Source organism: Chelonia mydas, chromosome 1 (genome assembly GCF_015237465.2).
Source record: "Chelonia mydas isolate rCheMyd1 chromosome 1, rCheMyd1.pri.v2, whole genome shotgun sequence".
NCBI classification, from domain to species: Eukaryota; Metazoa; Chordata; order Testudines; family Cheloniidae; genus Chelonia; species Chelonia mydas.
In genome coordinates, this window is record NC_057849.1 from 47,417,766 (window position 1) to 47,440,604 (window position 22,839).

A 22,839-nucleotide genomic window follows, 5' to 3' on the forward strand; every position below is an offset into this window, starting at 1 on the left:
CGCCAGCAATGGCAGAGCTGCAGTGGGGAAGGGTTCAGCCCTCGAGGACAAAACAGCCTGCACCCAGAACCAGTCACCAAAATGAACCAGAAACATGAGTGCAGCTGCCAGTCTGTGTTGCCCCAGCCAAGAGAGGGTCAGTGGCCCACATGCTGCAGTGGGGGGGGGGCACACAGAACTCGCCAGGGGACACACATGGGGAGGGGTGACACCCCCCCACTCCCACCACAAACATGGGGAAGGGTGACACACACACCCTTACCCATTTCTCACACGTGGTGGGTGATATTTGACTGACCCTCCCTGCTCAATGCTCTGTGCCCTTCATGCCTGGCTGGGCCCTGGGGACAGGTCCACTTTTCCCGGTACCTGGCGCTGCGTCTTCCCAGTCTCGCCACCTGGCTCTGGTGGCACCTCAGCCCGGCTTGGGGCCGCCGCTGCCACCCACCCACCCACACGCACTCATCAGCCACCACAGCTCTCAGTGTGCAGCCAGTGCCGGCTGTAGACGGGCCTGGGGCTGGGGAGCGGGGCCCTGCTGGCCAGGCTGGGATTGGCCCTGGAGCCAGCAAGTCCAGGTGTGTGGGGGCTGCAGTGATGCACCTTGCCCCATGCGCTGCAGCATCACCTTGCTGCCTCCTTGCACACCCACCCCCATTGGCTGCTGAACACCCCCCCGCCCACCACTCACTGCCAGTGGGTGGGCAGCTGGTGGAGGAGAGATTTGACCAGCAGAACCCGTCACAGTGCTGCAGCCGTGGCCATCCCCTCGTGGGCCCCCTCTGAGTGTAGGCCCAGCCCTTTGGTGCCATTTTAAACCCAGTGCTGTCCACACCAGTGCTTAGGTCAGTGTAATTTACGTTGCTCGGGGGATGGCTTATTCATACCCCTGAGCGACATAAGTTATACCGACATAAGTGTTAGTGTGTACAAGCCCTTAAGTTTCTGTCATTTCAGCCTGTAATTTCATCACTGCAGATTGTTCCTTTAGTGGCCGTTATTTCTGTTTAAAAAAATGAGTTAATACAAGGTGTTCTGAAGTTTGTGTGTGTAAACAAATGTCATGCCATGCTGCCTGAGCAGAGATGTATTTATTCTTTCATAGGTTCTGTGAAGTAATGAATCTGCATAAAGAAAAGGAGTACTTGTGGCACCTTAGAGGCTAACAAATTTATTTGAGCATAAGCTTTTGTGAGCTACAGCTCACTTCGTTGAATGCATGCAGTGGAAAATCCACTGCATGCATCCGATGAAGTGAGCTGTAGCTCACGAAAGCTTATGCTCAAATAAATTTGTTAGCCTCTAAGGTGCCACAAGTACTCCTTTTCTTTTTGCGGATACAGACTAACACGTCTGCTACTCTGAAACAAATCTGCATAAGACTTTTTATACTCTATAATGCTAATCTTTTGCAACAGCCTAAATCTGACTTTCATATATTTCTAGTCCTGTTTACAAGAGAGGCAGAAATTTGTGGAGTTGCCGCTTTAGACTGAACCGTTAGCCTAAATTTGGCAGGGTTCTTTTCATTAGGAATAGATGTTTGTGGCACAAGTCAGGTACAGTCTTGGTATAATCTCATTTATGTATTTTCAAAAAAGTCAGTACTGTTTCTCTGAACACAGTAGAAACAGTATCCTTGCTCAGAAATCCCCTAGTCTAGCACTCCAGTGAGCTCAGTTCCCAAGAAGTTCTGTCCTTCTGCTTCCTTTCAGGGTAATGTTCACAACTTTCTCTTGCCTGTCTGCCACCAGCGTGCACAGTCTGCAAATCACTATTCTGGGGGAATTCTGCGTCAAAGAATTAAAAATTCTGTGCACAATATTTTAAAATTCTGTAAAATTCTGCATATTTTATTTGTCAAAATAACACTATATAATCATGTCAGTTTTGGTTATTTTGGTAATTTATTTCAGAATAGCTATCAGCAACTGTGCCTAATAGTACAGACACAAAAAAATTCCTCCAGGAGTAGAGTGTTGAGGAAACCGCTATGACAACCCAGTTCCTGTTTCTCTGCTCCCTTCCCGCAGAGCCCAGTAGGGGGGCCAGACACCCTGTCCCCACCAGAGTCCAGCCCCAGACACTCGCATGCACCTCCCCCAGATCCCAGCTGCGGGCCTCCCCATCCAGACACTTGCACCCCCGCCCCCGACTCCAGCTGTGTCCCCCACACCCAGACACTCGCAAGCCCTCCCTCCCAGAACCCAGCTGTGCCCCCCCAGCCCAGACACTTACACCCCCTCCCTGCCAAGACCTCAGGGATCCAGAGGGAGAAACAGCTTGATGCTGGGTCCTCGGCTTGTGTGGAGTTTCCTGCACACCGCCTCCTTCCTTAAGGGCATACTAGGAACTGCAGTTGCCAGGAACCCTCCAGCTCCTCCTGCCCTGCCACCCACGCAGTGTCCTCTACTTGTGAGCTTGCTCTGCCAGGTCCAGCAGCCACTAGTGGCGGCCAGCAGTGGTGCAGAATTCCCCCAGGAGTATTAACCTACTGGGCTGCTTAGTACCTTGAGCAGTAGTCTCTGTTTGCAGCTGTATTTACTACATAAGAGGCTGGATTGCTCCTCCCCTTCGGTCTGAAAGAGGGTGCTTGACACACCCATAGGCTTAATGAGGTCTTTGAGGTTTTGGATCCAAGGGTCTTCTGATGACGCACGTTGCGGCATAAGGGTATCATGGACCGGTGAACATTTGCAACATTTAATTTGAAAAGTTAATTAAGCAAATGTTATATTGTTGTCTTTGTTCTATGCATACCCATTTTTAAAAATAGCTATTTCTGTAACCACAATGTTTTAATTGCCTTGTTACATGTAAAAAGGTATCTTTTGCTTTATGTGCCTAGTGTATTGTTTTCTTTCTTTGCAAGGAAAAGAGCTAGACTTCTTTTTAAATGAAAGGTGAAATTTTCTTTCATGAGGTCCTCTCTAGTTAGTGAGTGGAAAAGGCCGGACACAAAGTGTTTTGGAGTATTTTTCAGTGTGGATTCTACTTAGGTGTGCATGCGTCTAATGCATGTGAGGTCGGAGTTTATTTAGTAGTCATGTCCACTGGGCCTGTGCATGCACCCTTGTGCAAGGACATAAAGGGCAGAGTGGATGTGACCCTCCTTCAGTTCCTTCTTACCTGCGGCAGTGAGATGGAACCTCGCAAGTGTCTGATCTACTACTTTTGAGATTCATACTTACCTTTTAGGCACTTCTTCACTCTCCTTATCTCTGTTCATTTTTAATTTGAACGTTCCTTAAAAGCCAAAACTCTCTCTGTACACACCCCTTTGCAGCAAAGCAAGGCAACCCAGGCCAACTGCCATGGTGAACTCTAACCATTGTTTCATGTTCTTTATGTATATAAATCTCCCCACTGTATTTTCCACTGAATGTATCCAATGAAGTGAGCTGTAGCTCACGAAAGCTTATGCTCAGATAAATTTGTTAGTCTCTAATGTGCCACAAGTACTCCTTTTCTTTTTGCGAATACAGACTAACATAGCTGCTACTCTGAAACCTCTAAAACTTCTATAAGCCCTGCCTGACTTGTGATGGACTCATCCTTGTGATCAATTGGCATCGCTGATGCGTTTTCTGTCTGGGGGACAGTTACATCCCTGATAAGTATTTAGTGTGTAAACCCTTCTCATTGAGGACTTGCAAGTTGAGGCCTGGGTAAGGAATGGTGTCCCTAGCCTCTGTTTGTCAGAGTTTCAGAGTAACAGCCGTGTTAGTCTGTATTTGCAAAAAGAAAAGGAGTACTTGTGGCACCTTAGAGACTAACCAATTTATTTGAGCATGAGCTTTCGTGAGCTACAGCTCACTTCATCGGATGCATACTGTGGAAATTGCAGAATATCATTATTATATACACAGACACCATGAAACAATACCTCCTCCCACCCCACTCTCCTGCTGGTAATAGCTTATCTAAAGTGATCATCAAGATGGGCCATTTCCAGCACAAATCCAGGTTTTCTCACCCTCTGCCCCCCACAGACAAACTCACTCTCTTGCTGGTAATAGCCCATCCAAAGTGACCACTCTTTTCACAATGTGTATGATAATCAAGGTGGGCCATTTCCTGCAGAAATCCAGGTTCTCTCACCCCCCTCCAAAAACCACACACACAAACTCACTCTCCTGCTGGTAATAGCCTATGCAAAGTGACCACTCTCCTTACAACATGCATGAAAATCAAGGTGGGCCATTTCCAGCACAAATCCAGGTTTTCTCACCCCCCCCCCCCCCACACACAAACTCACTCTCCTGCTGGCAATAGCTCATCCAAACTGACCACTCTCCCCACAATGTGCATAACAATTAAGGTGGGCCACTTCCAGCATAAATCCAAGTTTAACCAGAAGGCCGGGGGGGGGGGGGGTAGGAAAAAACAAGGGGAAATAGGCTACCTTGCATAATGACTTAGCCACTCCCAGTCTCTATTTAAGCCTAAATTAATAGTATCCAATTTGCAAATGAATTCCAATTCAGCAGTTTCTCGCTGGACTCTGGATTTGAAGTTTTTTTGTTGTAAGATAGCGACCTTCATGTCTCTGATTGCGTGACCAGAGAGATTGAAGTGTTCTCCGACTGGCTTATGAATGTTATAATTCTTGACATCTGATTTGTGTCCCATTTATTCTTTTACGTAGAGACTGTCCAGTTTGACCAATGTACATGGCAGAGGGGCATTGCTGGCACATGATGGCATATATCACATTGGTGGATGTGCAGGTGAACGAGCCTCTGATAGTGTGGCTGATGTTATTAGGCCCTGTGATGGTGTCCCCTGAATAGATATGTGGGCACAGTTGGCAACGGGCTTTGTTGCAAGGATAGGTTCCTGGGTTAGTGGTTCTGTTGTATGGTATGTGGTTGTTGGTGAGTATTCGCTTCAGGTTGGGGGGCTGTCTGTAGGCAAGGACTGGCCTGTCTCCCAAGATTTGTGAGAGAGTTGGGTCATCCTTCAGGATAGGTTGTAGATCCTTAATAATGCGTTGGAGGGGTTTTAATTGGGGGCTGAAGGTGACGGCTAGTGGCGTTCTGTTATTTTCTTTGTTAGGCCTGTCCTTACACATTGTGAAAAGAGTGGTCACTTTGGATGGGCTATTACCAGCAAGAGTGTGAGTTTGTCTGTGGGGGGGCGGAGGGTGAGAAAACCTGGATTTGTGCTGGAAATGGACCATCTTGATGATCACTTTAGATAAGCTATTACCAGCAGGAGAGTGGGGTGGGAGGAGGTATTGTTTCATGGTGTCTGTGTATATAATATTCTGCAATTTCCACAGTATGCATCCGATGAAGTGAGCTGTAGCTCACGAAAGCTCATGCTCAAATAAATTGGTTAGTCTCTAAGGTGCCACAAGTACTCCTTTTCTTTTTGTTTGTCAGAGGGTGGAGATGGATGGCAGGAGAGAGATCACTTGATCCTTACCTATTAGGTTCACTCCCTCTGGGACACCTGGCATTGGCCACTGTCAGTAGACAGGATACGGGGCTGGATGGACCTTTGGTCTGACCCAATATGGTCATTCTTATGTTCTCATGGGTGGCAGAAACTACACCTACTCTAGCAATTGATTCACGTTGCCTTGGACCTCCAGGAGGCCACAACCTCTTAGCAATCCAAACGGTCATTCTCAGTGAGTGACCCTCTGAGTAGACCTCAGACCCAGGGCTCCAGCAGTGAAAGGAGGGCAGGGAAGAAAACTCCAGTGAAAATGGATGCCTATCATCCCAGCATTGGGGCCCTTGGCATCAGCTGCCACTGTTTCAAGACCAACGCTGTCAGCCAATTTGAGGGCGAACCTAGAGCCAGGACTGGAGATCCCTCTTGTAGGATGCTGTGTAGGTTAAGTATAAAATTAAAGAATTAAAGTTAGTTTATTGGTTAAGGAAATATATATATGTGTTGTAAAGAAAGGGCCTGACTAGCAAATAGAAGGAAGGCCTTGAAAATAATGAGTTATAAAGTGAAAAGGAATGAAGCATGGAGGATGTCTGGTTCAAAGAATAACTCATGAGATCAGGAGAAGTTTCTAAAAAGTAGACCTTTGACCAATAGGGGTGTCTGCAGATGGTTTTAAATCACACAAAAATTTGTCTTAAAGGAGCCAACATGGACCTTTGTGCCCCCATACCAGTGTTATCTCCTATTGAACCCAGGTGCAATGAAAAAGCTGTTGGTTAGCAGGAAGGAGGGGAAGAGATATAGAGGAATGGCTTTGGGAAGAACTGCAGTACAGGAAGCCATGGATGCCTCTGATGTAGTCATGAGTTTGATGGCCACAGCTGTGACCATGAGGTTTGCCTCTTGACTGTAAGCATCCAGAATACCAATACAGTCTCTTTTAACCACATACAGATTCAAGGAGCTTGGTCCCCAGATGACAGTGAATTGCATGTGAAAGTCCTCCAGCTGAAAATCCTCAGATTGTCCTGTATATAGTGTCCCTACATGTTTTCTGGAACTCAGTGGTGCAAATTTTCACAAACATGACAACTGTGTACTACTTAAACAATGGGATGCTCATTTCTCACATCTCTGTCTGGAAGCCATCAAGCTCTGGACATGGTGATGTTTCAGTGGGTGACCACACTAGCTCTTCACCTTCTAGGGGTCAGCAACAACTTGACCAGTATCTTAAGCAGGCAGTCAATGACCAGCCATGAATGGTCCTTGCACAGATCCATTATAAAACTGATATTCTGCTATTGGGGAATCCCCTCCCCCAGACTATTTTGCCTCCAAAAACAATGCCAAATGTCAAAATTCTTCTTCCAGGAGAAGACTAACCAATGATTGTTGCCAGATGCCTTCCTTCTACAGTGGAACAGAGACTTACCCTACACTTTTCCACTGATTCCTAGAGAATATCCAAGATCAGGAGAGATAGGACCGTGATGGTTGTTGCCCTGTATTGGGTGAGGCAGTCTTGGCTGACAAACCTGTTACAAATGCCTGTTCAGTCTTTAGTTGAGCTCATGCTCTGTACAGGTCCTGGAAAATTTGGCTCAGAACAGGAAAAATCTAAATGGAACAGGTTCTCAATATGGGCAGCCCAGCGTGGCTGGGTCTCAGTCCAAGACTTGATACTGAAGATCCTTGACTACCTACTACACTTAGAACAGGCTGGCCTGTTGTTCAGCTCTAATAGTCCACTTCACGGTAGCTTCGGTTTGCCACCTGCCTGTACAGTTGTCAAGGTGGATTTAAATCACTAGGTGGAAAGACTTTATATAAATCATCAATTTTAATCAACTTTTCCATTTGCACTTTTATTTTCTAAAGAACGGTCCATTGTCACTGGTTCCTATAGCAATTAAAACAAGTTGATTTACAGTGAAATAGAGCCTTTACACTAGATTTGGTGCATCTTTTTGCTACTTAGGAAGGTACACTATAACTATACACATTTAATTAAGCAATTACATAGGTTAATATTTTCAGATTCTTATTGTACATTTTTAGTATGTTAGAAAATGGTGAATGGTATTGCTTATTTACTAGATAATTAACTTTTAGTCATGATTTGTGTCAAGCTTCATTAGTATGGTAACTGTAATTTAAAAAATCTATTTTTATTAAAGCAACTTTAAATGTTTTGGATACATAAGCTCTTATCAAACGATTTTTCACATTTACAGCTAAATGAGTTATTAAAGGAACAGAGGGATTAATTTTAGTCAGTGAATTAAGATGATAATGCAGGTCAGGCGTATTTGAAAATTTTTCTAGGCTAAGTGAAAGTGATTGGCGCTTAAGTTCCTACATGCCTAAGGCTATGTCTACACTAGAGAGCTTACAGCAGTGCAGCTGTAAGATCTCTAGTGTAGCCATGCTAAGCTGATGGGAGAGAGCTCTCCCGTCTACATAACTACCGCTGCTCATTGGGGGTAGATTAATTATGTTGACAGAAGAAGCTCTCCCACCGACATACCGTTGTCCACAACAGCGCTTATGGCAGTGTGACGTATGATGCTCAGGGGTTTGTTTTTTTCACATCCCTGAGCGACATAAGTTATACTGACATAGGCTATGTCTACACTACCACTTAAGTCTCTTGAAAATGAGATGAGTCTCCTAAGTTACTTAGTCTGTGCGTCAAACTTTTAGAACTGTAAGTTCTAGATCTAGTTTTAGATCTCATGTCCTCCCCCCTCATTTTTATTCATAGACTGGAAGAGAAAAGGATTGATTTTTCCTGTTTTTTCAGCTCCCAGTTGATTTCTCAACTTTGAATGAAGTAGTTCAAATGAAGAAAATATTCTGTGTGCCTGCAGAAGAGGTTACTACTGTAAAAAAAACTGGTTCAGCACTTCAATAAACTCTGGTCCCAGCTGCTTAACTGGTGATGTACACCAGTTCAGTGGTGTGACTTTCTTAGCAAACATATACTGCTTGAATGTTTCATTTCCAGCCCTGAAATTTATTATGATTGATTATTAGATGCCCGTTTAATAGTAGCATCTTCTTCAGCAGTGAGGCATTTACCCTAGTATGTTGAGCTGAGAATATTGCCAAGAAAATGAGGTAAAGTATTGGGTATTTCTTTCTTTAATGTCTCTTAAGTGATTTCTAAATTTCAACAGCATTAGCAGTACAGTAGCAATCTTTCTGCAGCTTGTCCAAGGCTATGGAAATAGTTTTCAGTATATTCAGCTTATCTTCTACATTTCTCTTTAGTCCAGTGTTGACTACTTTGACTGTGTTAGTTCCATCTGTTTTGGCGTGATTTTCTTCACAAATTGTCATCTGAATAGGCCAGTTCTTAATAAATAGCTCAAAACAAGTCAGTCACTGAATTCCATAATACATCTTGGAGATGAATTAGTTGGGATCATCCTGCTCTCTTTAGTGAAGCTGAAGCAAAGTGGTTGTTACAGAAAATGTTGCAATTTCAACAACATTTTCCTTTATTCCTGGAGTTGAACTTAAGTCTTTAGCTAAAAGATGCATCAGATGAGCACTGCACCCATATGTTATAAGCTTCAGGTTCCCTTCTTCAAGATTTCTTGCCTTTGCTACATTTTGCAGCATTATCTGTGACAAAGCTACATATGCAAGGCTTGATTTTTTTGTTCAGTTTCTTATAGCTTTTACTGCTGTTACTTTTAAATATTATGCTGTATGGCCATTCCCTGATGTATAATTTTTTTTCTTCAAGATAGAAAACCCCATCTTTTGTTTCATACAAACACACTACTAGAACATTGTATACATTGCTTCACCCCTCAAGACTCAGCTTAATGAATTTCCCATTAATGTTTTTTTGCACACTGTTCAATTTTTTTCTCGTACAGGAATCTTCCAGCAATGTTTGCTCTGCTAGGTGGAGAGTAGCCTGGTTGTAATGATTGCACCCTATGAGATGTTTGTCCTGAACAGGATAAAAGGGAGAATTCAGTGTGTGAATAAACTGTGAGCAATCCTTTCATCTATGGAGTCTTTCTGGAATTTGCTGGTCTTGATTAGGAACTCATCCATGTTTTTATTGGATGATTGAAGAAAATCTTTTGTTTAAATACAGATAATTTACTATCTGATGTATGCTTAGTTGCAGCACTGCCTGTGTACCAGCAGATGACTGAAGTTGTAGACATTGCAGATGATGGACGTTCATAACCCGTTATGTCTAAGCTGGACCTTGAAACAAAATGGTAAAAAAAAAGTCACTCACTCACTATTACTCAGTGCACTGCTTCTTCTTTTTTTTTTTAAGACTGTAAATGAAAGATTCCGCTTACTACAGCTATTTTTACCATGGTTTATATGATATAATTTATTCTAAACCCAGTTTTATAGGTAAAATAATAAATCATAAGAGTTATTTAAACCTATTTAAACCTTTATCTCTAGCAACACACCAAACAGCTTGAAAAAACCCTATTTTAAATGTTAAAATTCGTAAGTGACTAATAAACATTGCTTTTAAACAGGAAATCTTTACTTAGGATGTTTGATTATATTGAGTAATAAAATTAGTCAGAAGTCCTGTAGTAATGGTAAAAATGCAGCTGATAAATACTCCCACAACAAAGTAATATACCAATTATATTTTGAACACAAACATTTTGAAATTCATAAGTAAGTGTAATCCACCCAAAACACAATTTATGACAATAATCTGTTATCATTTACAAGCACAGTAAGTCATGGTAGGCAGTCCATAACAATGGTCCAAAAATAAGTTTACTAACCAGTTGATCCTGATTGTTCAGACTTGTCCACATCATCTTCAAAGTCATTGCTTTCTGAAGAATATTTGTCATATTATTTCATTCTGACAATCAGGTCTTGCATCTCTTTATTGCACTGTTTATTTTGACAAGTGTTCCTTTTTTACCTAGAAATACAGAAATTCCTTGAAAATATTCCCACGTTAGTCTTTTTTACAACCTCTATCCATGGCAGTTTTTTCCCCGTCAGTTCCCAGGTATTGAAATCAACACTAGAGGCTTCACTCTAAAGAATATTGTTCCTTTTTCCCAAGTGTCCTGCTCTGCTACCAGTGTTGCTCATTGCTGGTTGTGCACGCTTTCTCCTTTATTACCGGGGCCGGGGAGGGGGAAGGGGAAGGGGAAGGGGAGAGAGAGGGAGGAAGAACTGACGACAATCCAAGACTTTTGCTGTGTAACCCACATGTCTTTTACATTGTGGTGTTTTATTTAGTTAGAGAGGAGGCAGTTGAGAAATTAATGGATTTCTGTTTGTATCTCTCTCTGTGTACACATGCAAACAGATTAAGTAAGTGGCTTTACTCTAAGTGCCCAGAATCATGGGTGGCGGGTACCATAGGCAGGGGAAGGCTGTGTCTCCCCAAACAGCCTGGCATGGCCCTGCTCACACTCCGCTCCCAGGCCCCCTCCTGCCTACTTCCAGTTGCCTTCCCTTCCCGCTCTTCTGTGGCCGAGAGGCCGGGGCAGGCAGGATGGGGCCGGTGTGCACAAGACCCCCAGGCCATGCCATGCTGCCTATCTGTTCGGCTGGTGCTGGGGCTGCACTGCCTGCTCTGGCGGGGGATGGGTGGGGCCTCAGGCAGAGGAGGAGGGGCTGGGGGCTAGCCTCCCCAAGGGTGCGTTCACCCACCATGCGTGCCAAGAGCCATCCAGAAAAAAAGTGCTGGTATTTACTGAGCAGATCAGTGCTTTTCTGTGAGCTGGAGAGTAAGTTTCCATGGTGGATGGAGTCATACATATTCATAATTTGAAAGCTGAGCCAATCAGAGGGTGTCAAGGCTGATTCCCCACTCTGGCACTTCAAGTGCAGAAGGTGGGGGCCCGCAAAGATTCAAAAAATTAATACTGGCCACTCCAGGCTTGTATTAAGCTCCCAAGGTTACAGCTTTTCTCTGGCCTTGGATGGGTAGATGCTGCCACCACCCAAGTGCAAAACTCCCTTTTAGAACCCAAGAAGGCGCACTTGGGAATTCCTTCCTGTGTGGTACCCTCAAGCCCCTTCATCCATCCTCCCCCCACCCCCCAAAGTCATCATAGGCTTTGGGACCTGGCCTCTTACTCTAGGAGACACCCTCATGTATTCCATCAGGATCATCCACTGAGCATACCCGGTTGCTGTCCTACTTCTGTTTTATAGCTTCTCCTTACTTGGCCTCTGTGCTAAATGAAAGGGGTGGGGAAATAGCTTCCTTTTATGGACACGCAGCCAACCAGTTAGCTATAAAACCCCTATTTGTAGCTGTTCTCTACTTGCTTTACCTGTAAAGGATTAAAAAGTCCATAGTAAAAGGAAGGGAGTGGGCACCTGACCAAAAGAGCCAATGGGAAGGCTAGAACTTTTTAAAATTGGGGAAAAACTTCCCCCTTGTCTGTCTGTGTTGTTCTCCCAGAGGAGAGACAGGGCTGGAACTATGCTGTAAAAAGCTTTGGACCAGGTATGAAAATCATCAGATCATGCCTAGAAACTACTCATTTGAAACCCCAGATATGTAAGATACTTTTTATCTTTTCCCAAATCATGTCTTCAAACCTTGTTTGCTTTATACAGTCTTCCCAGTTTCAGGGCTGCCCCAGGTTCCACAGCTCTGGGGCAGCCCTGCCACGCAGATTTCCCCCAGGCAGGGGACATGAGGACTTCCAGACTCCTGGGCTGTCTAGAATCCCAGGGAGCCAACTGGTCCTTGAATCTGGAAGCCTTCGGGTCTTTGGCCCTAGGGCAGTCTGTATGGTAGGGCGCCCCTGGAACTGCAGACCATGTTAACCCAACCCAGGAATTCCAGGCTCCCTGTTCAGTGACGGTGAGCTTAGAAGCCCTGGTAGCTCACAGCACTTTCAGGCTCGCTGTCAGACCCGGATGTGGAGGTCATGCCTTGTGGTTGGAGCAGGAGTCAGGCAGCCAGGTATTGGAATCCGGGTCAAAGGCTAGATGTCAGAGCCAGAGTTAGAGGCCAGGAATCGGAGCTGAGAGTCAGAACCAGGTTATCTGGAGTCAGGCAAGTCTGGGTCCAAGGCAGGAGCAGGGTGGGAGCAAGGCTAGGAACAAGCAGGCGGAAGAGCTGTTGCAGCTGTGGGCAAATGCTTTGAAGAGCCACCAAACTGCTGCTTCTGGGCTTAGGAGCTGGTCTATTGACTTTTCCCACTAATACCACAGAGAGTAGCCAATCAGGCAGCCTGCTACAGGCAAGCTGCACTTGTTAGGTTGCCCAGAGACTGCTGCAGGTCCAGATTCCTTATACTCCCAGCTCCAAGATAGGGAGCCTGGAAACCCTGGTGTGGTTGGGCTGTCCCAGAGCTGCAGACCCTACAAGCCTGGGGTCCTCAGCCCTTAGAGCAGACTGCATGGCAAGTCTCCGTATCAGTCTGCCAGGCAAGCTGGCAGGGAACCCTGCCTGTGCTTGCCTGAAAGTTCATCAAATCAGACTCGATTTTTTTGAGAGAAATTTTGGGTTCGAGCAGGTATTTTCCAGCACAACTGTTTCATCAGAAAATTTCTGACCAGCTCTGACCAGCCTGCTTCCCACCTTTGCCTCCTGTCTATCTAAATTGTAGCTGTTAGCATTCTTGCTCGCCCAACACTTCAGCATCATCACATATCTCCCTTTTTCCCCTTAAACATCCTTTTACTCGCTTCTTGTCTTTCACCTCATCAGATGCAAGCTCTTTGTCCTTGCTTTCAGTTCCTTATGTAATCTTGTTGCACATATATCTCAGCTTTCATTTCTTTCTTTCCTCCTCCCTTGGGCCCTGGCAGTCTTCCCAGTCTTCTCCCTTATTGCTCCCTTTTGTCTGTATTCCCCTCCTAGTTTTATGCTTTCTATCATCCTGTGCCGAGAGCAGTCTGTTTTCTGCTCGTATGTATTCTTGTACTTCAGATGCCTCCTTAACACCCACATCTAGGAATACGTTCTATCTTATCCCAAATCATGTCTTCAAACCTTGTTTGCCTTATACTGTAAGATACATAGGTAGATAGAGATAGATAAATGAAGTGATATCTAATAAACATAATCTATGCTTATTTGTAATGAGTGCAATTCACCGCTTGTTCCCTCAACTCTTCCTTTTGTGTCTTGTAGGTAATAATTGGATAATTATATATTTCTAAAGTTTTCTAACCTAGATGAAAAACCACTGTACGCATTTGTGTATACTTACACAAATGTCATCCTAGTCGCATATTCTCTGGCAGCATTGTTTACTTTACACTTCAAGGCAGCAGTGACACCTATCATTGTTCATTTTTGAATATATTGTTTAGCCTGCTGATATTCATTCACCTTTAACATCAGCATACTGATCTTCATCATGCTTTCATCATGGTGCACACTTGGACACCAGTGGCTTTTAGTCTGTTGTTGAAAATGTAAAAGGATCCAAATTTCTTTCCAGAAAGAGGGAACTATTCAGAGTATATGCTTTAATGTAGTTTACTGCTTGTATAACATCCACCATAGCATTAAGGCACATTAGCAATGTCTTTGCAGCTAGGACTTTGATGATGGATTCCACAATGAGTGACAGTCACACTAGGTGACATGCACTTTACCTTCTGCTGAAAGCCGGACCATGTACCCATCATGGCTGGAGCACTGTCGGTACGGATACACAAAGATTTTTCCACTCATTGCCATTGCTTTTGAAAAAGGCATTTACCTTATTGAAAACGACCTATGCTGTTGCTGTTGTTTTAAGTTGTTCGCAGAGTAAGAATTCATGCTTAACATCCCCAGCATTAACATACTGTATGAGCACTATCAATTGTGCACACTTAGTAACATCAGTAGTTTCATCAAGTTGCAGGCTGAACATACTGAAAGCAGAATATTTAATTTCATGCACAACTTGTTCTTTGATATCTTCAGACATCTCACATATTCTGCGTTTCACAGTATCATTCAACATGGAAAGTATAATAAGCTTTTTGGCAGTATCATTGCCAAGCATAAGAGACACAATGTCTTTGCATGCTGGCAGAACAAGTTCCTCACCTCTCATATGCAGCTTTTTGGTACGAGCGATTCATAGCGACACAACATAAGAGGGCTTCACAGCTGAGGATGTGTGCTGTTGGAAACCTCCATCTGCATCAAGCCTGGCTTTCTTTGTTGCTTCTTCTCAGTGTTTGGAAAAATCCACATTCAGATTTTTATGCTCAGGATGTCTAGTTTCAAGATGTCGCTGCAATTTGCATGGTTTCATCAGTTCATCAGATAAAACTTTGCAGCAAATGATGCACTGCGTTTTTTCAATACTGGAGGTGACAATGCTGGTAAAACCGTGTTTAATGTAAGACTCTAAATACTTTTGCGTTTTAGCAATAGAGGGGGCCATTGTTTTCAGGAAAGGTATGCGCCTGTATGTCTGACTGTTAAATAATAAAGTACTTTTTCAGCTGCTGAACAATCAAGCGGATGGTGTTTCAGTCCCAAGGCTGGCCTTAGGGAAAAATGACGCCCTGGGCAAACTTCTATTTGGTGACCTTTCTTTGGAGGCGGAGCAGGACTGAAGGTGGAGTGCAGATGGGGTGGAGCTGGGCTGGAGGGGTTGGGGACTGTGAGCCAGACCCAGGATGGGGCTCAGGATCCACAGCTCCATGCGTGGTCCGACTCTGGGCTGACAACCCTGCATGTGGCCGGGCTCACAGCCCCACACCCTATGGGGGTCGGGACTCACAGCCCTGCGTGTGGGCAGACTCTGGGCTGACAACCCAGCATGTGGCTGGTGATCGGGTCGGGGCTCCTGGCCGGTGGTTGGGTTGGGGCTCATAGCCCCGCACGTGGCCAGGAGTTGGGTCGGGGCTCACAGCTCGTGACTCCCACATAATCACCTCACAACCCCCTAAATGGTCACAACCCCAAGTTTGAGAACCCCTGTTTTTAGGAGACATTCAAACAATATGCCATAATCAACTCATTTGATTTTTTTGGGGAGGGATAGCAAGAACATCTGCTGAGTTTAACTGACCAAGAACTTCAGTAATGGAGATAGTTTTACCAGCTGATGCAAAAATCTTCAAGGCAACATGTGTGAGAGAATGAAATCTTCATAATTTAACATTTATAACAGTTCAGGTCTCAAAAAAAGAGAGGTTAGAGAAATTATGGGAAAAAAGGTGACGTATAGATGAGTGTGTTCAGTCATTAAAGTATTGGAATGTGATTCATAACCAAATGTTACAAATCATTAGATGTTTGTTACCAAATGATCTGTTGGTGATTCTGGTGCTTACTAGTAGAAATGGGTCTCATTCAAGAAAATAGTTAATTTCTCATTAGTTAGTAACTACTATGAGTAGTAGTCCTACTACTCATTACTAACTACTATTGCTAGTTTTTCAATAGAAAGGAAAAATTTGGCCCAAATTTAAGAGAATATTGTTTAAAAAGAAAAAAGTTATGGAGAGAAAAAAGGTCCAAGCTTCAGAATCACATAGCAAAATGGCAGGTTTCAGAGTAGCAGCCGTGTTAGTATGTATCCGCAAAAAGAAAAGGCGTATTTGTGGCACCTTAGAGACTAACACATTTATTTGAGCACAAGCTTTCGTGAGCTACAGCTCACTTCATCGGATGCATGCAGTGGAAATTTTCACTGCATCCGATGAAGTGAGCTGTAGCTCACGAAAGCTTGTGCTCAAATAAATGTGTTAGTCTCTAAGGTGCCACAAGTACTCCTTTTCTTATAGCAAAATGGGTGAGCACTACTGAAAAGCATATTCTGCACTTCACATCATACAACATCAATAGTCCTGCCAGAAGTGGTTTATTGAGCTTGCCAAAGGCATAATTACAGTATATTTTTAAAGTTCCCATCTGTCTTGCTAGTTGAGTTCTGATATTTTTCCACATGAATCATTCCAACTGAAACATATGTAATTTTTTCACATGCATTTTGAAATTAGAAAGTGCTGTAATGTTGCCCTACTTGAGATTGCAAAAGTTACTTGGCATGTGGGATGTAATTAGGTGGAGAAGGAAAGGGGGAGGGTGGTTGTGTTTCGGTTTTTTTGCTTGTCTGAAGAATTCCAATTCTAGTAGGAATATTTTTTTTCAGATTGGGTCTGTACACACTCATTGGTCAAAGCTCCTGAAATAGTCAGATAACATGGTGATAGTTGTGATATTAAAAATTTGACTAGAATAAAATAAATTCTGATGCCTGTAGCACTACCTCAGCCACTAGATCACCTCTATGATCCTCAGTTGTTCCATTCATCTGTACAGGTGGCAGAATCTGTTTCTTGTGTAGTCGTAATCTTCAGTTCTTTGCACAAGAGTCTGAAGATCTGAAATTTTAATGCTTTCCAATAAGTAGATGACTCTATCTTTCATATTTATGTGGACAATGATGAGTACCTTCTCTTATGCAGTCTTTCTAATACTGGACAGTTTTCTTCTTCCCATAGTGAGGTTTTCCTTCTGACATGCAGTATGTTGTCCTGCCTTCAGCGTGCAAAACAATTGTCCACATTTCTGAACATTATGACCTACTGGTAGAACGATCTGCAGCTGCTCTCAGTGCCAATATCTTTTCTTCTATCTCTTCAGAGTTTTCTCTCTCTGCTCATTGTCCTTGTTGGCATTACATTTTCAAAAGTGACTGAGTGCCTCAATATTTGGGTGCCCAACTTTTGAGACCCCTCTAAAAGGGTCTGATTTTCAGAGGACAAGTGCTCAGCACTCTGAAAATCTCAGGCCTTTTAAAGTTAGATTGAGCTCCAAAATATAGAAGCATTCAAAATCATTAGTCACTTTTGAAGATTAAGGCATTAGCTTGTATTCAGATGTTTCCTCCTTAAAGTCATCTAGAAATAGGTGATTCTTTGAAGGTTTGAGATAAAAAGAAGTTTTGTATATTTGACTTCTTCTCATCCTTATCTTTGCTTTCTTCTAACTATTTCCTTTTGCCACTTCTTTATCATTGTGGTCTCTGCCTTTATGGTCTGTGCTTGTTTCTTGCATTCTGCAGTGCTGCCTTTTACAAAATCTTATACAGAATATTTCTAACAGCCAAGTTGAGTTCATAGACATTAAAAGTCCAGGTGCTATATCTAGCAGGGCACATACCTGCCTTGAACCTATTGAAAGATAAATATTTTAGATTTTGAATTCTTCTACATCTTTAATATTTTGAATTTTTGAGGAATTGTTGAGCAACTGGCAGCTATATAAACCATGTAACATTTTACTGTCGCTAACTGGGCCTGCTCCTGTTTCCACTGAAGTGGATAATATTCTCGATTTCTCTGTAAGGAAGATTAGACCTGTGCATCCAGTCTTGGGAAACTTTGAGTGTTCTTAAGCCCCATTGTTAGGCAGGAGAGCTAGGGATGCTGGGAGTGCTGCAGTACCCCCAGGTTTTATGTGAGGCTCTGGCCGCTGGCCCGGGGCTCCACTCCCTGGCCTGGGGCTCAGGTCCCGGCCGCTGGCCCTACGCCTGGGATTCTGCTCCTTGCCTAGTGTCCATCTCCAGCTGTGGCCCCAGCTTTGGCCCCCTTACCCTTGTCCAGGTCCCCCCTCCCGGAGACATGACCCTGCTCCAAGCCGCAGCTCTGGGGGATGGAGGGGCATGTACAGGGGTAGGGGAACATGAGGTCAAAAGTAAAAACTGCTTTCAGCACCGCCACTATTAAAAGTGGTCCAGCGCCACTGGCCCCATTAGCTTCACAAGATGTGTTGAGCATTTCTGGTCAGAATGAGACTTCTCCTTGAGGTGACTTGAGCATTCTTCTCATCCCAAGTCAGTCCACCCAGATTGACAGTGCTGGTAAATATTAAGTCAGAAAATTTGGTTGCCTACAGATTTGCAAAATGTGTTGATTGTCCAGTTCCTAGTGGATAGATGTGTGTAAAGCCATGGATTTGAATAGGCAGGAAACTGCATTGTACTTTCATACCTACGAGCAGCACCTTCAGAACAGAATTGATACATGTTACTGAAGAAGAGGGTGGAAGAAATTGGGCTTCTACATAGGGACAATGGCCAAGCATACTTCTTGTGTTGCATAAATGATAAATAAATAAAACATATTGCAGGTCTCTGATGTGCACAAATAGAGGAAATAGGCTTCCCAGTCTGTCAGTCTAGCAATTTTTAAAGTATTATATTTCCATTAAAAATACACTGTCAAAATGTCAATCAAATGACAAACACATTTGAAAGATCATTATAATGTATTTTAGGTTCTGCAAAAATATTTACCAGTATATTTGTTGTAAAAATTGCTTCTTGGATATGGAGCCAAACAGGTAATTGCTGTGTAAATGAAGACTATTAATTCATACTGAAAATCTTGTATGGGTTCTCCAGCCTCATTGATACTTTTTTTAGACTGTCGAAAATAAGACTTTGATGGTATATAAACCCACACCAAGAACAGGCACCAAAAGATAGAAAAGGACAGATTTAATTCAATAAGGTTCATCCAGCATATTGCAGAAAACTGCCATAGCTATCACACTATGATTCAGTTTCTTTTGGAATTAAGAAATGACATAGACTGTCGATCCTTATAGCTGTACTACAGACTTTGCGTATTTCAACATGAAGGTATATGGGATGCATGGAATGATTCTACATCCTGGTTCACATACTACAACTCTGAAAATATTCAAAAGTTGCATCAGTCTTTTTTCTCATCATCTGCATTTTGCCTTGTCACAAAATAATCGAATTACATTTTGGGAGACTGTTTAAAGCCAGCTTTCTGAAGAACAGATGGGGGAGAAGAAAAGGGGTATAATATAGAAAAAGATAAAGTGAGAAAGAATGAGACAATAAACAGCTGAATCTTGAATTCCCCCCTCCAAGAAACTTGTGGTGGACATACACCATACATTTGATCCAAATTTTCTATTAAAAATTTTAACTAAAATATGCTAGTGCTTTGAATTAAGATAATGAAATACTAAAAATGGCTATAGTGTTAAAGTGGGAGGTGAGGAAGTTGTTGGGCTTTTTTGTGCAATGACACTTGTCAACACAGTTGTTTCACTGTTGATTCAGGGTATTTTTAGAAAGACAAAATGCATATTATTGATTATTTTCCCATGACTTTGAACAATGGTACATCAGACGCTACATAGATCTCATTTGCAGACAACATTTTTTGAATGTCTGATAAAAATAAAGAGTAAAACTACAAGACAACTAGAGATATTTAAATACAGAATAACAGAGAAGAATACAGAATCCTGACCTGAGTTTTGTGAGTGCTTGTGGGTTTTTGAGAGTGCTTATTAAAAGAAGCATCAATGTGTTTTGTTTCTGAACTGATTTGTTTTACAGTCTTTTTAATATTGCGGTTCTGAATGCTTTGGGTTTAAGTCAGGTAAAAATAGTCTCTGTTCTTGTTTGTTTAATATCTGCTCTGCGCCTGGGAAGAAAGCATATTTTTGTCTGCATAGCAGAGCACCCAAGGTTATTCCAACCGTTTTTGGAAGAGAACTTGGCAGTGTAAAATACTTCAGGGTACAAATCTCAATTTAAAGCACCTATTATAGTTAAGTCAGAGTATTTTACACATACAGTATGTTGTCCTCCTTCCTGGGAAATCCACATACAAAAGGTTGAGTAATATAGGTTAAAAGTGTGAAGTCCTGTGAGGGGGGTCTTAGAAATCAGTTTTAATAGACATCTCATCTTTGTTTAGGTTCCAATCCTGGGATTGGATCTGTGTCCTGAATTAATAAAGACTTTCTTCTCTCACAATGCTCGCAAGAAGTCAACATATCAAAATATTTATGTAACTCAATATTAATCCTTCCTCTGGTCTTCTCAGTGCATGAATCCAGAAAAGTTGTATCTTTTGGATTGTAAATTCCTACTCTAAAGAGCTATCTTCACTTTATGTCTTGTTGGCAAGAAATGAAATGATCTATCATTAGAATTTTATATGTATTGTTCAGATTGAAAGTAAACACAAAGGTTAATGCTTTTATTAGATGGCAAACCCTGAATTCTTGCTAAAGCAAACACAAGTCACATTTTGATCACTGAAAAGTAAGATTAATTCCATCATTGCTGTCACCTGAAAATTGTGGAGTTTGGAAACTGAAATATTTTTATGCTCCCTCTCCTCCCCAATAATTTCTGAAAATAAAGGCGCTATTCTTGAGCAGTATGGTTACTTTGAATTTAGGTACATATGCGACTATCCAATCGTGAACGTGGATATATTTTGAAATTTTTTTCCATTAGACATTTATGTTACTTCAACTTTCTGGCATCCTGGTCAACTGAGCAGTACTTTGTAAGAAGAACGTGTTAATGTCTTAACCTAGTTTCTGGCAATGTTAATGGTAAATGTAAATACATTTATGAGGTTACTTGCTTTTTAAATATTTATTTTGGTGGCTTATTCCAAAAACTTCTTTCTAACAGAATCTAAGAGTACCTTTGGGCACCTTGTCAGCATAATGCAAAATAAAATTTAGGGGAATGGCCCACCAAAAACAAGCAAATATTGGTAAAGGTGCCTTATTTACAATACTAGGCTCTAATCCCACAGAAGGAGACTGCGATATTTATATTGAGGCCCATTGAAGTCAGTCGGACTCCATGCACGTGCAAAAGTCTGTTTCAGGGTATGTCTGTACAGCAATAAATCAAATCAATAAGTAAATAAATAAATACCCGTGGCAGAGAGTCTCGGAGCCCGGATCAACTGACTTGGGTTCCTGGGGCTCACACTGTGTGACTAAAAATAGCTGTGTAGATGCTGGGACTACTGGAGCCTGGGCTCTGAAACCCAGTGAGGCGGGGGCGTCTTGGAACCCAGGCTCCTGCCCAAGCCTGAACACCTACATGGCTTTTTTAAGTCTTGTAGCTAAAGCCGGTTCACCTGGGCCCCGAGACTTGCTGCTGCAGGTTGTTTGGTGGTTGTTGGTTTTTTTGTTTCTTTGGGTTTTTATTTATTTGTTTGTTTGTTTATTGCTGTGTAGACAAACTACTCGTTAGTCTTGGTGGCCCTGATTCTGGTCCCATTGAAATCAGTGTTAAAACTCCCTTTGATTTCAGGGGTGCAGGACTGGGCCCTGGCAAGGTGAGTCCCCATCTGAGGTCCATACAATGTGGTAATCTTTTTGGATTTCAAACATCTTTCTCTTGATTGATAGAAGCAGAGTATGGCTAAGACCTTGACCTCTTTGTAGAACTGCACTTGTTTTTATAGAACAGGTCCATTTTTCAAAACAACAATCCAAACACTAGAGAAATAGAGATTTTAAAGTAACACTGTTACATTATTGTTATATATATTCAGAGGGAGACTTAACACAGAATAATTTTTTTTTTCCTTGCTGGTAGCTACTTGTTTAAAAAGCTTCTAAAATAGGCAAATTAATGGGGAAGGATAAAAAATACTAACTAGTTGATATTTGCACACCTTTTGTTCCTTTGGGCGGAATTCCTAAATTGTGCACTTCATAAAAGAGATAAACACTGTACAGTTCTGTGCAGGAGTAGTAGGTCAAGGCAACCTTGGATAAACAACCTAATAACTGATGATGTGTTAAGTTGAAATAAAGCAATTTTGCTACTGGTAGTTTCATGCAAAACCAATATTTTTACATCACTTGCATTTTTTGTTTGGATAAAATTTTGTGAAAAAATGGTTCGGGTTCCTTGGAATATAACTGGTTGTCTGATGCTTATCAATACTTGTGGCTTCAAAGCATTTTAAAATTGATTATTATAAATACAGATTTAGTTTTAAGTGAATTTAGTTAGGTGATCACTCTCATAAAAAAAAGCAGTTCATAGCATTTGACAGTAAGAATTCCTGGCATGATGCCCTTCTTTATGAGTTTAGAGCTCAGAGACTTGCACTATCTTTTCACTATGTCAGAAATCCTACAGAGACCTACAATATGGTATGTCTTTTTAAAGGAAAATCCAAGAGAAACTTTTGGATATATTTTGCACTTGTTCTGTGTGAGAGGGTTGAATAAATTGCTACATAGGAACATAGAACTCATCCTGGGTCACTGAGTCCAGTCTGCTGCTGTCATAGGCAACCCCTTCATATAATCTTCGTGAATTTATCAAGCTCCATCTTAAAACTAGCTAGGTTGTTCGCCCCTAGTATTCCGACTGGAAGGCTATTCCTGAAACTTATTCCTTTGATGGTTAGAAACTCTCTTCTGATTTTCAGCCTAAATTTATTCATGACCAGTTTATACCAATTTGTTCTTGTACAAACATAGTCCTTTATTTTATCTAGCTCTTCTCCCTTTCTGGTGTATATTATGTATTTCTACATAGTCATAATCTGTATTGGGCATGCATTTGTTGACGCTTTGATCAAATGACTTGTAGTTTAAATACAAATATCACCATCCACTACTGAGTTTTATATTTCACTGACGATTACAAGGCACTCACATAC

The 22,839-nt window shown here is 42.3% G+C and overlaps 1 protein-coding gene and 1 long non-coding RNA gene across 12 annotated transcripts in view; one reads left to right on the forward strand and one right to left on the reverse strand.

Moving 5' to 3' along the window:
• The window catches only part of B3GLCT (beta 3-glucosyltransferase), a 141,758-nt gene that overhangs the window by 43,024 nt on the left and 75,895 nt on the right, over positions 1-22,839 (forward strand). Inside the window, exon 3 of one of the 11 annotated variants that reach the window (XM_037892024.2) lies at positions 9,554-9,656. The exons of the other annotated variants lie outside the window; for them this stretch is intronic. Coding sequence (XP_037747952.1) covers positions 9,654-9,656 — 3 coding nt within the window. The 5' untranslated portion in view covers positions 9,554-9,653. The remainder of the gene's footprint in view (positions 1-9,553; positions 9,657-22,839) is intronic. 11 annotated transcript variants of the gene reach the window in all.
• On the reverse strand, positions 7,259-10,538 carry LOC119565549. The gene is made up of 2 exons (XR_005224248.2): positions 10,197-10,538; positions 7,259-9,642 (listed from the first exon to the last, which is right to left on the reverse strand). It is a non-coding gene; the product is annotated as an uncharacterized LOC119565549 (long non-coding RNA).